The 17,500-nt window shown below is 34.6% G+C and overlaps 1 protein-coding gene and 3 pseudogenes across 1 annotated transcript in view; all 4 read right to left on the reverse strand.

Moving 5' to 3' along the window:
* LOC126409469 (NAD(P)H-quinone oxidoreductase subunit 5, chloroplastic) overlaps positions 1–3,336 on the reverse strand; it is a 4,267-nt gene extending 931 nt beyond the window's left edge. The window contains exon 1 of the mRNA XM_050075454.1: positions 1–3,336. This exon is cut by the window's left edge and continues 931 nt beyond it. Coding sequence (XP_049931411.1) covers positions 1–1,815 — 1,815 coding nt within the window. The 5' untranslated portion in view covers positions 1,816–3,336.
* A 1,429-nt stretch (positions 3,337–4,765) lies between these two features.
* LOC126409470 (NAD(P)H-quinone oxidoreductase chain 4, chloroplastic-like) lies at positions 4,766–6,542 on the reverse strand (annotated as a pseudogene).
* A 6-nt stretch (positions 6,543–6,548) lies between these two features.
* LOC126409471 (NAD(P)H-quinone oxidoreductase subunit H, chloroplastic-like) lies at positions 6,549–12,579 on the reverse strand (annotated as a pseudogene).
* A 17-nt stretch (positions 12,580–12,596) lies between these two features.
* The window catches only part of LOC126409468 (protein TIC 214-like), a 6,757-nt pseudogene continuing 1,853 nt past the window's right edge, over positions 12,597–17,500 (reverse strand).

The following is a 17,500-nucleotide window of genomic DNA, read 5'->3' on the forward strand; positions in this document are numbered from 1 at the left end:
AAATTTATACCAATCTTCATCAGTTGAATTCTGATGGAAAAGTTTCATCGATGGGGTTAACCATTTTGATAATATGTCAACCTCCATTACTTCGTGCCCGAAATTAATTCCTATGCATCCAACGAACAAAGTAAATATGGCCAATATAAGCAGGGGAAATAACATGGTATTGTCCGATTCATGCGGATATAGTAAAGTATGAGAGTCTTTTTTGAAAAAATGAGTACTAAAAGATGATCGCATGGTTCTTACATAACCGGCAATTTTATATGTATTAGAAAACGAGCAATTGGAAAAGGAGGACTTGTCATTATTATTCCTTGTTGTTAAAAGCAAATTGCTGCTAACAGGTTTGGAACCTTCTTGCCCCCATATGGATATTGAATAGAAGGAACTATTTGTGTGTCCGCTGTAATTTTGAAAATGACTACGTAAATGCCCTTCGAAAGTAAGTAAATACATACGAAACATATAAAATGCAGTTAATCCTGCTGTGTAGAAAGCTATTATCGCAAAAATCGGTGAATACAACCAACTATCATTAAGAATTTCGTCTTTGGACCAAAAACAAGCGAGGGGTGGAATACCACAAAGAGAAAGTGTACCTAAAAAAAAAGTTGTTTTTGTAATTGGCATATATTTAGTTAAACCGCCCATAAGAACCATGTTCTGACTCTTAGTCGGAGAATACCCAATAATGGGTTCCATGGAATGAATGATTGATCCAGACCCTAAAAACAATAATGCTTTAGAATAAGCATGAGTGATCAAATGGAATAAAGCGGCTCGATAAGAACCTATACCCAAAGCTAACATAATGTATCCCAATTGAGACATCGTGGAATAAGCTAAACTTCTCTTAATATCTCTTTGAGCAAGAGCTAAGGTAGCTCCTAATAGTACCGTTATTACACCTATCAAAGATATGATATTCATTATGTAAGGTATGGCTATGAAAAGAGGAAGAAGCCGAGCTACAAGAAAAATTCCTGCGGCTACCATAGTAGCCGCATGTATCAGAGCCGAAATAGGAGTGGGTCCCTCCATAGCATCAGGTAACCATACATGAAGTGGGAATTGCGCAGATTTAGCAACTGCACCGAGGAATAATAAGAAGGCACAAAGCGTAGCAAATGAGGAATTCATCTCATTGTTATTAATGATCGAATCATTGAATATTTCGAATAAATCCTGAAATTCGAAACTACCTGTTATTAAATAAAAACCTAGGATTCCTAATAATAAACCAAAATCCCCCACACGATTGGTCACAAACGCTTTTTGACAGGCATTTGCTGCAATTGGTCGGGTAAACCAAAAACCTATTAACAGATAGGAACACATTCCCACTAGTTCCCAAAAAATATGGATTTGTATCAAATTGGGACTAGTAACTAATCCCAGCATCGCTGTATTGAAAAAACTCATATAAGCAAAAAATCTCAAATATCCTCGGTCATGAGACATATAATTATCACTATAGATAAGAACCAGGATTCCAACAGTAGTGATTAATATCGACATAATAGAAGTAAGTGGATCAATCAAGTAGCCGAATTCTAAGGAAAAATCACTAGTGATGCTCCAAGACCATAGATATTCATAAATTGAGCTACCATTGATTTGCTGGATCGCCAGCTTAGTGGAAAAGACCATAACTATACTTAACAATAAAACAGCGGGAAAAGCCCATATACGACGAATATTTTTTGTTGCTGTCGGATTAAGCAGGAGTTCCAATCCTATTAACATAGTAACTAGAAGCGGAACGAAAGGTATAATCCATGCATATTGATATGTGCGTTCCATAACCATAATAATAAAATTAAATCAAACCTTTTTCCTCTATTTTCTTCTAATTAATTATATTAATTATTGTTCCCAATTCACATTCATCACCAGTTCTTATTTATTTTTTTTTTTAACACAAACCAAAATAAGGATACGAAAAGAATATTCTTTTTTATTAATCTCGCTCTTCCTCGACTATTTAAAATTTGACCCAAGGAGTTACAATTGAATTGGTCAAATGATATAATTAAGCAAATTATTGCTTAATACTAGGGGTGAAGTAATTATTAGCTTTTGATATGGATCATGAGATCCGCAAATAACTCAACCCAACAAGATCTTTTATCCAAAATCATTAACTAATTTAAATTTAATTTGAAACTGATTGATTGGCTTCCACCAGAACTTGTGGGAAATTCTATGATACTTGTAACCTCCCATATGGGTGAAGTAAGAAGGTGAAGTAAGAGGTTACTTAAATTGCCTTAATCAAGTTCAAGTAATGTTCAAGTAATGGATCATTGAACAAAAGTATTATTCGAATCGTGGGGGCGCTATGCTTTAATGGGATCAATTGGTAGAGAAAATCTTATTGTTTTATCTCATGTAGGTAATTAATTTCTGGTTATTGTTATTAAATGTATTACGACGGTAGGTATATGTAGGTTATATATATGGTCTATTTGAAATAGACTGAGATAGGAATTGTAACCTTTTATTTTATTTATTTTTCTTTTTATATTATTTATCTGCGGGGGTCGATTTCATCGGTAGTTGATACCATCGATCCTAATGAATGGAGATATGAAACAATTAGTACAATTTTCTTTCTTCTGAGATTTTCATTGTATGCAATAATAATGATAATGAATACTTCAAAAAGAGAAAAAAGATAACTATTTTTTTCTATGAGAGTTATACCTAGCGAATCGAATCTCCTTTCTTTTTATTCTCCAACTTGAGTTTGAGTCCCTAGCAATAATTTAGTTTAGTCCCTATTATATGCTATATGCGCATATTTGTATGTTATGAAGAAAATCTATAAACTAAATAATAGATATATGAATAGAAAGAATTAATGATCTATTTTGAACAATACATGTCTTTCACATTCAACTTAGAAAAGTTCATTTTTGCATGGCGGTTCCAAAAAAACGTACTTCTATATCAAAAAAGCATATTCGTAGAAATTTTTGGAAGAGAAAGGGATATTGGGCAGCGGTAAAAGCTTTTTCTTTAGCTAAATCCATTTCTACCGGTTATTCAAAAGGTTTTTTTGTACGACAAAAAAAATGAAATAAAAAAAGCAAAGAATAAATAATAATGTGATAAGAAACCCTTCAAATGATCTAAATCAACATCAATCAATGATTGGATAAATTAATGATTCTGTATCATATATTGGGCCCTCAAAATGGCACTATTTGTGTTTTAAAGGGCGTTATTAGACGCAAGATACAAGGTTCAATATAGTGAATAGAGTGCATTTTTATATGATTTGCGAGATGGGGATTGCCATTTTCCCCATCGATTCACTATTTTCCCCATCGATTCACTATTACTAAGCTTTAAGGTAAGCTAGTAACAATTATGGAACCTTCAAATATTGACTTGAATGGCTATTCTTCGATTGATTCAATAATCATCTATTGCAATTGCATTGAACCTCTCAATATCGACGATTGAATATGCATGAGTTAGTATTACTTCGAACAAGCCGCCATGGTGAAATCGGTAGACACGCTGTTCTTAGGAAGCAGTGCTAGAGCATCTCGGTTCGAGTCCGAGTGGCGGCATTCTCTAAAACAAAAAAGGACACAACGGATCCTTTAATTCGATACCATATTTACATTCGGTAATTAAGGAAGGGTTCCCTTTTTTTATAACTATAAAAACAAAAAATGATTGTTTATGATATTTGCAACTTTAGAACATATATTAACTCACATATCTTTTTCGATCATTTCAATTGTGATTCCTACTCATCTGATGACCTTGGTCTATGAAATTGTAGGACTATGTGATTCGTCAGAAAAAGGCATGATAGCTACTTTTTTCTGTATAACAGGATTATTAGTTACTCGTTGGATTTATTCGGGACATGTACCATTAAGTGATCTATATGAATCATTAATGTTCCTTTCATGGAGTTTCTCCCTTATTCATATAGTTCCATATTTTAGAAACTATAAGAATTTTTTCAGTAAAATAACCGCCCCAAGCGCTATTTTAACCCAAGGCTTTGCCACTTCGGGTCTTTTAACTAAAATGCATCAATCCGCAATATTAGTGCCTGCTCTCCAATCCCGTTGGTTAATGATGCACGTAAGTATGATGTTGTTGAGCTATGCAGCTCTTTTATGTGGATCATTATTATCCATAACTCTCCTGGTCATTACGTTTAGAAGAAAGATAGATATTTTCGGTAAAACCAATCATTTATTAATTAGTTCATTTTCTTTTGATGAGACCCAATACGTGAATTTTTCGTTTAGAAATTATCACAGGTATCAATTGACTCAGCGATTGGATTCTTGGAGTTATCGTGTCATTGGCTTGGGTTTTACCCTTTTAACTATAGGTATTCTTTCAGGAGCAGTATGGGCTAATGAGGCATGGGGATCTTATTGGAATTGGGACCCCAAAGAAACCTGGGCATTTATTACTTGGACCGTATTCGCGATTTATTTACATACTAGAACAAATAAAAGTTTGCAAGGTGCAAATTCAGCAATTGTGGCTTCTATGGGATTTCTTATAATTTGGATCTGCTATTTTGGGGTCAATCTATTAGGAAGAGGGCTACATAGTTATGGTTCATTCACATTAAACATCTAATTGAAGAAAAAAACTGCAGAATACATAGAAAGATTGTACACATACCCTTTCATTCTCATATACCCCTCTCATATACCATAATATTATTAACCATAATATTATTATCTCATTTATACATTATATGTATAAGGTGAAAGATATATATGTAATCAGAAATATCTGTAGTTAAATAATAAAAACTACAGATATTTCTGATTACAATTTCCTTCATTTAATTGCATTTTTGACTTGATAGAAGGAAAAATCTTCTTTTCCTTTTGATTGGTCTAGCCAACGATTGATTTGTTTGTAAACAGCAGTGCAGGATTATTGGATTGGATCTTCTGTGCTGCCCATAACCATAAAAAAATCCATCCATGAAAGCTACCCATGAAAGTAATTAGATAGAATAGTTTCTACCTTGTCAACTGATAGTGAAAGAACGAAATCTGGATAAATACCAATACCTATTATAGGTAAAAGGATACACATCAAAATAAAGATTTCTCGTGGTCCAGAATCCACAAAGTGAGACTTGGGAACATTGAATAACCTGTATCCATAGAACATCTGGCGTGACATAGATAATGAATAAATAGGAGTTAATATCATTCCAATTGCCATTACAAAAGTAATTAGTATTTTGACATTACAAGGTATTTTGGGCTAGTAATTATTCCCAAAAATATCACAAATTCTGCAACAAAACCACTCATTCCTGGTAATGCGAGAGAAGCCATTGAGAAGCTACTGAACATCGTAAAGATTCTTGGCATTAGTATAGCTATTCCCCCATTTCGTTAAGATAACGAAGACGTATTCTATCATAACTTGTTCCTGCCAGGAAAAAAAGTGCAGCACCAATAAATCCATGAGAGATGATTTGTAAAATAGCTCCATTGAGTCCCGCATCGGTTATAGAACTAATTCCTATTATTATGAAACCCATATGAGATACGGAAGAATAGGCTATTCTCTTTTTTAAATTGCGTTGACCAAGAGAAGTTAAAGCTGCATAGATTATTTGAATAGTCCCTACTATCATCAACCAAGGAGAAAATATGGAATGGGCGTGGGGTAATAATTCCATATTGACCCGAACCAACCCGTATGCTCCCATTTTTAATAAGATTCCAGCTAGAAGCATACATGTACTGTAATGCGCCTCTCCATGGGTATCTGGCAACCATGTATGTAAAGGTATGATCGGTGATTTGACAGCATAAGCAATAAGGAAACCCAAATAAAATATTATTTCCAATGCCACGGGATACGATTGATTAGCTAATGTTTCAAAATTTAATGTTGGTTCATTGGAACCATATAAACCCATACCTAGAACTCCCATTAAGAGAAAAATGGAACCTCCTGCAGTGTACAAAATGAACTTTGTAGCTGAGTACAGACGTTTCTTTCCTCCCCACATGGATAAAAGTAGGTAAACAGGAATTAATTCTAATTCCCACATGATGAAAAAAAGTAAGAGGTCTCGAGAAGAAAATGATCCTATTTGACCACTGTACATTGCTAACATCAGGAAATGGAACAATCGCGAATTTCGGGTAACTGGCCAAGCCGCTGAAGTAGCTAAAGTAGTGATAAATCCTGTCAATAAAATGGGTCCTATAGAAAGTCCGTCGATTCCGAGTCTCCAGTGAAAATCAAAAATATTTATCCAGTTAAAGTCTTCTTCCAATTGGATTAATGGATCGTCCAATTTAAAATGATAACAGAATACGTAGGTCGTTAGAAGGAGTTCAAATAAGCAGATACAGATAGTATACCATCGAACTACCTTATTTCCTCTATGAGGGAAAAGAGCAATTAAGGAACCCGCGGATATGGGCAAAACAACAATGATTGTTAACCAATAAAAATCACTCATAGTAAAGACAAAATACACTTTGATTTGACCAGAAAAACCCGCGCTCGGATTTTTTATTTATCGAGTACGGGTTTTTGTCGGTAAAGAGGAATCAAATGGATTCAAGGGGAGTTTTTTGTAACGTATTAATAAGCTAGACCCATGCTACGGGTTGTCTCATGCCATAAATAAACCCGTATACTTAAGAAATCCGTTGGACAAGCAGATTCACATCTCTTACAACCTACACAGTCCTCCGTTCTTGGTGCGGAAGCAATTTGCTTAGCTTTACATCCGTCCCAGGGTATCATTTCCAGGACATCTGTAGGACACGCTCGTACGCATTGGGTACACCCTATACATGTATCATAAATCTTTACTGAGTGTGACATTAGATCTATTAATTTTTTTTGGAACGTCATAAATTTTCGGTCTGGTAGCTTTAGTAAATGATTAAATATTTTGGCACCAGACGAATCGGTGATTAGACCATAAAGTTTTGTTAGAAATCTATTTCTGATCTGTTCATGAGATAGGCCCAAGATACTTTGATCTCTTATCTTTCATCAAACATGGTCATATCAGTCAATACACGTTTTGCTAATCTATAAATGAATTATAGTTATATATAATAAAGAAAGAAAACGTATAAAATTTATTGTACTCTTATTCCTAATCCATGCTTATGATCCATTGATCCATAACGTGAGTCGAGTGTCTATTTACTTCTACAGAGTGACATAACGTATATGTCTTTATATATTTTATTTGAGTAAAGGTTCCGACTACCGACTATTTTTATTTATTCAATAAATTTGATTGATTGATACGAGTTGATTTTCTGTTACGATAGATCGAAGAAACAATAGCTGGTCCAATAGCTGCTTCGGCGGCTGCAATAGCGATAACAAAGATCGAGAAAACGTCTCCCTTTAATTGGCGACTATCAAATAAATCAGAAAATGTTATGAGATTCATATTAACAGCATTCAGTATAAGTTCAAGACACATAAGTGCTCTAACCATGTTTCGACTTGTGATCAATCCATAGATACCAATAGAAAATAAATAGGCACTCAAAACAAGTACATGCTCGAGCATCATTGACCAACTCCTCGTCAATCTCGATTCATTTCAATATAAACAACAATTCAACTGATTCGATTAATTAAATGAGAAGATTCTACTGAATCTAATTCAATTATCAATCCATATAATATATATAAGAAATACAGTACCAAAAAAGACACTGAAATGGGTCGTCGAACTAACAAAAACTTTGAAATATGTCTCATGAACAATATTCCAATTTAGGGTGGACAGATAGATGCGATAACAATTACACGGAGGTTGCTTTATTTTATTTGGTTGGTTTGTTATTTCCAATTCTAAGTATCTATTCCCGGCGAGCCATAGCAATTGCGCCCACTAAGGAAACTAAAAGGATTATAGAAATCAGTTCAAATGGAAGATAAAAATCTGTTGATAAATGAATCCCAATCTGTTGAACATTACTTGTCAGGTCCTGTTCTATGATCTGGTTTGATCTTGTAGTCCAAATAATCCCGTACCATGACGTGTTTGGGATAGTAGCAATTAGTGAAAAAAAAATACTTGTACAAACTAGCGAAGTGAATCCATCTCCGACAGTCCAAAAATGAAAAGAATTGTAATATTCTGAACCATTCATAAACATCACAGCAAATAAGATTAAGACATTTATGGCTCCCACGTAAATAAGTAGCTGCGCAGCAGCTACAAAATAAGAGTTCGATGGAATATAAAATAAAGATATACAAACAAGAACCAATCCCAAGGAAAAGGCAGAATAAATTGGATTGGTAAGTAATACCACTCCTAGACCTCCTACTATAAGACCTGATCCCAGAGATACTAAAAGAATATCATGTATTGGCGCAGGTAAATCCATTATGTGTTAAATAAGCGATAAATAAGTCAAAATATCTCATGATCTTACTGGTCGGGAAAAAGTGGGTTACCCTTTTTTATATCTAATAGTTCTTACCCCAGCGTGGTGTGGGTTTATGTAGATTGAGTTAATCAATTGAACGGGCCAATCTTGCTTTTGTCTTTAGTCGAAACAGAGTTCGTAATTTCATATTTTTAATTAAACAAATAAGGGCTATGGCTATAATGGCTATATATATTTATATATTCAAAAAGTAGTTATAATCCTCACAAATCTAGTTATTCTTTGTCTGACATGAAAGAAACTTACCTACTTTTGATCAAAACTTAGTCTTATTTTTAATTTAATTGGTAATCGTTCTTGAATCAAGGGGTTTCTCCATAGATATTTTTATTGGAGTTGAGTTCATAATTGTTCGAACTGTGTAATCTCCAATTACAGACATTGGTAACCGACCCAAAGCAATTTGATTATAATTTAATTCGTGACGATCGTAGGTGGAAAGTTCATATTCTTCAGTCATTGATAAACAGTTTGTGGGGCAATACTCCACGCAATTACCACAAAATATACAGATTCCGAAATCAATACTATAATTAAGCAATCGTTTCTTTCTAATATCTGTTTCTAATCGCCAATCAACAACAGGTAGATCTATCGGACATACGCGAACACATACTTCACAAGCAATGCATTTATCAAATTCAAAGTGGATTCGCCCACGGAAACGCTCTGATGTGATCGATTTTTCATAAGGATATTGAATAGTTACAGGTAAACGATTTGCGTGAGATAAGGTAATCATGAAACTTTGACCAATGTATCTTGCAGCTCGTACTGTCTGTTGACCATAATTCATGAACCCAGTCACCATAGGAAACATATATCGTGAATATCCATGAATAATTTGATGTTTCTTTCTCTTGCTTGAGAGAGGATAAGAATCTGGAATATCCTATTCTGTTATAGCGAAACAAGTTGGGAAGAAGTTGTCAATAATAGATTACCGAGAGCAATAGGTAAAAGAGATTTCCACCCAAGATTTAATAGTTGATCCATTCTCAGCCTAGGTAAAGTCCATCTTGTTGAGATAGGAATGAACAGGAACAAATAAGCTTTAGCTAATGTAATGAGGAGACTAATTGTTGTTCCAAAGACTTCACTAGTTTTATTTATTTCGAAAAGTTCAGTAATTGGTATATATGGAATAGGAAGATTCCACCCTCCCAAGTACAGAACTGTTACGAATAATGAAGAAACTAGTAAATTGAGGTAAGAAGCAACATAAAATAAACCAAATTTGATACCTGAATATTCAGTTTGATAACCTGCTACTAATTCCTCCTCGGCTTCCGGTAAATCAAAGGGCAATCTCTCGCATTCTGCTAGTGAAGAAATTATAAAAACTATGAACCCTATAGGTTGACGCCAAAGATTCCACCCCCAAAAACCATATTTTGACTGCGCCTCAACTATATCAACCGTACTTGAACTGTTAGATAATCATAGTCGATGATAACATCACTGTTCCCATCTCTATTCCAGAACCGTACATGAGACCTCAGCTTCATACGGCTCCTCAATGGTCACGAATAAATCTAAGGTATGCTTCGGTATTACATCGGCATACCATAGGAAAAAAGAAAGATGAATCAAAATGCTCATAAGTGAACTAGACCAGTGGGATTCTGTCCGCGATAAGATAATAACAAATAAAAAGTACACTTCTGAATCCATCTCATCCTTTATTCTTTTTGCTGAGTTTCTTGTTCAGTAATAACTTAACTCGATCTTTCCATAAGATACAATAAATAGTCAATCCATTTTTCCTTCCTGTTCTTCTCTTCTTTCTCAGAAGGACTATACTATATAAATAAAGGATTACTTCGTTCCTGATAGTTATTTTTAAATCAGTGGATAGGAGCTATACTCTGGATCGGGATCACGGGGAAGTACTTTTTGATCATTTCTACCAACTTCAAGCCCTCATTATGACTCCTTTTATGTAATGTCAAAATATCCGTTTGGATACGTTACATTATCTCCATTACTAATCTTTTGTGTACCTTGGTGTTCCTAACCGTCCACTCAGTTTTGGTGGATCCTCGGTATGGTAATAAATACAAGAGTAAAAATTCCATACAGTTGATCTTTTGCGCCCGCTTCAAGTCCTGATGGCTAATCGATACTTGGGGTAAACAGCTTCCGCTGCTTATGTTTAGCTCCACTTTACTCTCGTACGTAGGTAATGAGACTCGATCTTCTTACTGCGAATTCATAAGCAGTTTTGTTTCACTCATATAACTATCTGGTTTAGTTCATAGATCCCAGTGATGAATAAAAAAGAGTTCTATCTATATATTCAATCAACCAACTTCTTTCCTAGAAAAAGCAAAGAAAGAGGTAGGAGTGCGTATTCCAACGAATCACACGTAGAGATATTGATAACACACATGGAGTTAACGGTATTTCATAACTTATAGATTGAGCAGCAGCTCGTAAACCACCTGAAAAGGAATATTTATTATTTGATCCATATCCGGACATAAGAAGTCCGATAGGGGCAATACTTGAAATAGCGATCCATAGAGAAACACCTATACTGAGATCGGTTAGTACAAGGTGATGGCCAAAGGGAATTACTGAATAACTCAGTAGAATTGATACGACCGCTACGGATGGGCCGACACTAAATAAACGAATATCTCCTCTAGATGGAAGAAGATCTTCTTTGAAAAGTAGTTTGACCCCATCCGCTAGAGCTTGAAGAATGCCCAGGGGGCCGGCATACTCAGGACCAATTCGTCGTTGTATCCCTGCAGATATTTTTCTTTCTAGCCACACAATTACTAATACCCCTATTGTGATTCCCAATACAAGAGTAACAATAGGTACAAGTAACCATATGAGCCCATAGGCCTCTTTTGAGGATTCCGATCTGAAAAAAGAATTGATAGCTTGTGCTTCTTCAATTATCATTTCAACGATCAACTTCTCCCATAATGATATCTATACTACCTAGTATTGTCATAATATCAGCCAATTTCATTCTTTTAACTAGCTGAGGAAGAATTTGCAAATTGATGAAACCGGGTGGACGTATTTTCCATCTCCAAGGAAAAACACTATTATCTCCTATCAGAAAAATACCTAATTCTCCCTTTGGGGCTTCTACTCTCACATAAAGTTCTTGTTTTGACAATTCAAAACTGGGAGAAGGCTTTTTACTAATGAATCGATATTCAAAGTCGTTCAATTCTGAATCTTTTGTTCCAGCAAAGCGTCGGAATTCTAAATTTTCATAAGGTCCCCCGGAATTCCTTCCAGAGCCTGTTGAATAATTTTGATGGATTCCGTCATTTCGCCAATTCTTACTAAATAACGAGCTAATGAGTCTCCTTCTTTTTGCCATTGGACTTCCCAATCGAATTCATCATAACACTCATACCGATCGACTTTACGAAGGTCCCATTGGATTCCGGAAGCTCGTAGCATTGGTCCTGATAAACCCCAATTTATGGCTTCCTCTCCCCCAATAAAACCTACCCCTTCAACTCGTTCCAAAAAGATGGGATTGCGCGTAATAAGCTTTTGATATTCAACAACTCCCGTTAAAAAATAATCGCAGAAATCTAAACATTTATCTATCCAGCCATGAGGTAAATCAGCAGCTACCCCCCCGATACGGAAATAATTATGCATCATTCGCATACCTGTGGCAGCTTCGAATAGATCATATAACAATTCCCTCTCTCTGAAAATATAGAAGAAAGGAGTCTGCGCACCGATATCGGCCATAAAAGGTCCAAGCCATAACAAATGCGAAGCTATACGACTCAACTCCAGCATAATTACCCTAATATAGCTGGCTCTTTTAGGTACTTGAATATTTCCCAATTCCTCAGGTGCATTAACGGTTATTGCCTCCGTGAACATAGTAGCTAAATAATCCCAACGTGTTACATAAGGTAGATATTGTATAATTGTTCGGTTTTCCGCAATTTTTTCCATTCCTCTGTGTAAATAACCCAATATGGGTTCACAGTCGATAACATCTTCGCCATCTAGAGTAACAATGAGTCGAAGAACACCATGCATTGACGGGTGGTGAGGACCCATATTGACCACGAGGAGGTCTTTTCTTGCGTCTGGTACAGTCATATGTTTTTATTCTCCGATTCCAATTCATTATTCCATTTCTCCGATCCCAATTCATTATTCCATGAATTCCTGAAAATGAAACGAGGTTCATCCAAATTCAAGATCTAATGAACCGAATAACTCAAACGAATTTCCAAACTAACCAGTTTTTGGTTCTCGAATACCCAATTGACCAATTAATTCCCTATAACGCACTCGATTTTTCTTTGATAAATAAACCAGCAGTCGTTGGCGTTTCCCCAGAATTTTCCGCAGACCCCTCTGAGATAAATAGTCTCTTCTGTGCAGTTTCAAATGTGAAGTAAGTCTCTCTATCTTATTGGTAAAATTAAATACTTGGAATTCAACAGAACCCCTTTTTTCTTCTTGTGGAATAACGGATATGGGCGAATTCTTTACCATACAAATAAATTCTTCTCTTTTTTTCTTTTTGTTCCCACGGATATAAATCTTCCCAATCAAGAATAATAATACCATTTATTTTGTTCTGGTGTACACAATAATCTGGATTGATTCATATATTACTCTTTTTTCTATCAAACAAATCAAAATGAATATGAATAAATAATAACAATAAATTTATTCAGATACAAAGGGATGGTATATTCCTGGGCTCACGAAACAGAATGAAAGGGAAAGGGACCTAAAAAGATTCTGTCGATTCATTCCTAGGTCCAATTGATATGTGACTGAATCTTGTGTATCAGAGTCTAACTGACTGAATCTTGTGTATCAGAGTCTAACTGACTGAATCTTGTGTATCAGAGTCTAACATAAGGTATGTATTTATTTGCATGTTCTCATATACCAGGCGCGTGATAAAGAGGGAAATTGATTGTAACATCAGCGAATTCCAAATTGCTTATACATATGGATCCTTGACATACTGAAACGACTCCCATTATTGGTATCAAACCAATAACGATTCATACAGGCTAAATCTTCTAATCGATGAGTGGGCCAAAGAAACACTTTCCATTTTAGAGAGTTATTTGTATCTGTATCAAAATGCTTATCCCTATTTACAAATTTCTCAAACCCCTGCGCATTAGTCTTAGCTCTATTGCAAAATACTGGATTCTTATTCACAAGGTTCCTATTTCGGTAATTGAAACGGCTTATAATTCTCAATTCTCTACGATGGCTAGGAGATAAAATATGTTCAGGAACAAGCAAATCATAATTATTATTGTCCCCATTCACACGCACTCCTCCGTGTCGTGCAATCGAGCCATTCAAGTCATTCTTATCAATATGTTTTTTTACCTGGTATCCTCGATTAGTTTGGTACTGAACCTTATGGGTCAATGAAATAGCTATGGTTTGATACATAATCGAAATTCCATCCCATTTGATAGACAAACGAACCGGTTCAACAATAAATATTCCCCTTTTTATCAATTCTGGAAGAGACAAATCCTTATTAATCAGCATTACATCTAGACCCATTTCTCCTCTTTGAATAGAGGATATAGCAATTTCATTCGGATTCATAAGTCTAAGCAGTAGACAATATACCTTGATATTATTGGTCATTCTTTGATTGAAAGAATCACCCCATCGGAGTTGAAAAAGAAAATATTTTTTCAAAAATAAGTCTAGTTCCGCTTCCTTCTTGCTCTTGAATTTCTTTTTCTTTCTGCGTTTCTTAATATCTGAACCCGCGGAATTTGCTCCAACATCTTTTTTTTGGTTTCTTATATCAGATATAAGATTTCCTTGGTGCTGTCGTTCTTTCTCGTCCCGGTTCCCATTCTCTAATTCAAGATATCCCTTTTGATTAGATTCTACTTTTGGTTTTGGATTAAATCTTTCTTTTTGATTAGATTCCACCTTTGGATCTATATAAAGATCGCTTGTTTTGTTTCCATGAAAATCAAATAGAAGCAATTTGATTGGTATGATCCACGGATTAGTCTTATATCGATCGTAAAGCGGCACAAATTCTGGTAAGAACCAAGGGCGCAGATTCGATATAGTATGATCTAACATTTGTTCATTCATTCCCATCCAATCAAAAAATAACTCTTTTTGCTTTGTTTGGATTTCTTGATGAATTCTGATATAAAGATAAAGAATATCTTTCTTATTGGTCCCAGTCTTAGTAGTTTTCTTTTTTTTATTAATGAAAGTTCTGATACCCGTACTAGTCCTAGTTTCAATATTGTTTCTAGGGTAAAAATTGGTGATTCTCAATTCCAAATATTTTCTATCTAGATTTGGATCCCTATCAATTGTATATTTATCTTCTAGGCTATCATTTATAGTTGTAGCATAAAACGATTTGTATTTATGTGTATTGTAATTAGAAATCTCTCCGTGCCTGTTTACTTGTAATGGTGATCCATAAATATTGGAGTCTTTCACATCTTCATAATTAAGATATTTATATGATAAAAGATCATATCTGTAGTGTTTTTTAATTTTTTTTTCGCAACTCGGACTCTTCAATAAGTCCAATTTATATTTATAATAATCCTTTTTACCGGAATGAATTAATTGGTCTTTTTCTTCATATGAACCCAATTTTGGTGAGTCGTTATTTTTAATCGTAAAATGCTGATTGACTTTCTTTCTCCATTTTAGAGGTGCTAATCTAGACCATTTGTCATGGGAGAAATTGTATTGATAATGGCTCTTTAACCAGTTTTTCCATTCACTCATTCCAGAATTCCGCAGTTTCTTGTGTTTTGATTCTGAATCAAATATTCCTCGTGTATGGAAATAGTCATGGAAATAGTCTTTTATTCTATCCTTAATAAAAGGATATGTTCTGTAGTAATGAAATATGGATTCTGACTTATATTTGTTACTAACTTGGGTTTGCAATAATTTGTAAAACACATAGGCTTGAGACAAAGAAGATAAGTCGCAGTAAATCGGTGAATTACTATCACTACTTATATTAGTAGTATAAGTAGAAAGAGATTTTACAGTCGAAATGAAGGGAATTATATTTGGATTCGTTTCATTAGTATCCTTTTCCTTTATTTCGTCATTGTAAGTGTATCCATTTAAAGTATTTTTTGTTGAGTCAAGAAAAAATTGTGCATTGATCCTGTAAATGTTAGTGATACATAGAAGGATACCCATGTATATTCTTTCAATGAAAGATTTCATAAAAGAGTTCCATTTAGAGATTAATGGGGCACTTCTTCTTTTTTTAGATATTTGAAAAATATGTTTCCGTGATTCGGTTCTTTTATTACTAAAATTTCCCTTGTTAGTACTAATATCTATATCCTCAATATCTGGAGTTAGAGGTTTTTTTTTCTTGTCTTTTCTAATCTTTTCTACTTGATCCCAGATTTTGGTTGTCTTATCAGCCAGATCATTAATTTTTCTTTCTATCAGTGAATCATTTGTCCAATCTCCGGATACAATTATAATGGGTGATTCATGGATGATTTTTTTGGAATCTTTCTCATTTTGACTTGGTTCTTCATTTTGACTTGGGTCATAGACTCGCGTCACTAAGAAAAAGAGTTTCTTCACTTTTCTTTTTATAAATAGAACTATTTTGATAATCCATCTTATTTTTTCGTTGAGAATCTTTAGAAAACCTTTTATGTTGTCTTTTATAATTCTTAGAAAGAAAAAACCTGTCTTTTTGACTTTTCTAATTTTTTTTTCGAGTGTTTTATTAATGGGTTCAAAAAAGAAAGGTTTTTTTCGGGGAGAGCCAAAGGGGACTTCTGTTTCCATCCCCCAGATCGTTAAAAAACAGAAATTTTTTTGTTTTTTTCTTAGATCCTTATGATGGGATCGTAGCTTTTTTCTATGCCAAGGTTTCAGAGAGAAAGGAAATAGGATTTTTATCTGAATACCGTCTGTTAACCAATCTTTTGGAAATTCTGTTTCCGATAATTGAACACCATTATATGTGCATTTGACATGCATTTCCCTACTCCATTCGGTCAAATCTTCATACCACTCAGGGAATTGAAATAATAACATACGACCAATATTTTTAACTATTATCAATGAAGGTAATATGATGTATTTTCGAAGAATCGAGTGGGTTACTAATATGGAACTCCTTATTGCTTGAGCAAATATAATATTATCCCAAGTTTCTGCTATTGCTATCCGTTCCTCCTCCTGTCTTTTATCCTCTTTTCTTTTATACTCCTCTTCGTGTTCTTTCTCCATTTTCTCTTTCTCTTTTGCCCCTTCACCCACATAATCAGATGTTTGTATTTTTGGGCTTTTTTCCTCCATCCAATTCCTAAAAATGAGGTTCATCATCCTTGAGATATCAAAAGAAAACAAAGGTGTTTTGTCTATTCTGTCAAAAAAAAGGGGGAGTGTACATCTGTTTGAAACATTTCCCAAGTGACTGTTTTACGTCTTTGAGCCCGCATCGACCCTTTGATTATATCACGACGAAAATCTGATTGTTGCGAGTAACGTATCAAGGCCATTTCATGTTCTTCTGCTTGATCACCATTTCCTTTTCCTCTTTGATCACCATTTTTGGCTTGATCACCCTTTTTCTTTTTGGCTTGATCACCATTTCCTTTTCCTCTTTGATCACCTTTTTCGACTTGATCATCACTATTTTTTTCTTGATTACTATCGGTGGTATTACTGATATTATCAGTAGTATTATTGATATTATCATTGGTATTAATGATATTATCAGTGGTAGTATTGATGATATTATCATTGGTATTAATGATATTAGTATCCTCATCGGTATCAGTGTCAGTATAAATTACTACACGTTTGGCTTTTCTTGAACGAATCCCGTGATCCTCTGTGGATTCTTCCTGATCATCTTCTTCCTCCTCCTCCTCCTCCTCTTCTTCAAAATCCAAATCAGAAGTCAGTTTGTATAACCATCGAGGAACCTTTTTCTTAATTTCTTCAATTTGAAGATTACTCATTTTTTGATCATTCGGATCAGCTCTAACCATATCGAATACTTTTTCTTC

This window comes from Nymphaea colorata, unplaced genomic scaffold, assembly GCF_008831285.2.
Source record: "Nymphaea colorata isolate Beijing-Zhang1983 unplaced genomic scaffold, ASM883128v2 scaffold0350, whole genome shotgun sequence".
In the NCBI taxonomy this organism is placed as follows: Eukaryota; Viridiplantae; Streptophyta; class Magnoliopsida; order Nymphaeales; family Nymphaeaceae; genus Nymphaea; species Nymphaea colorata.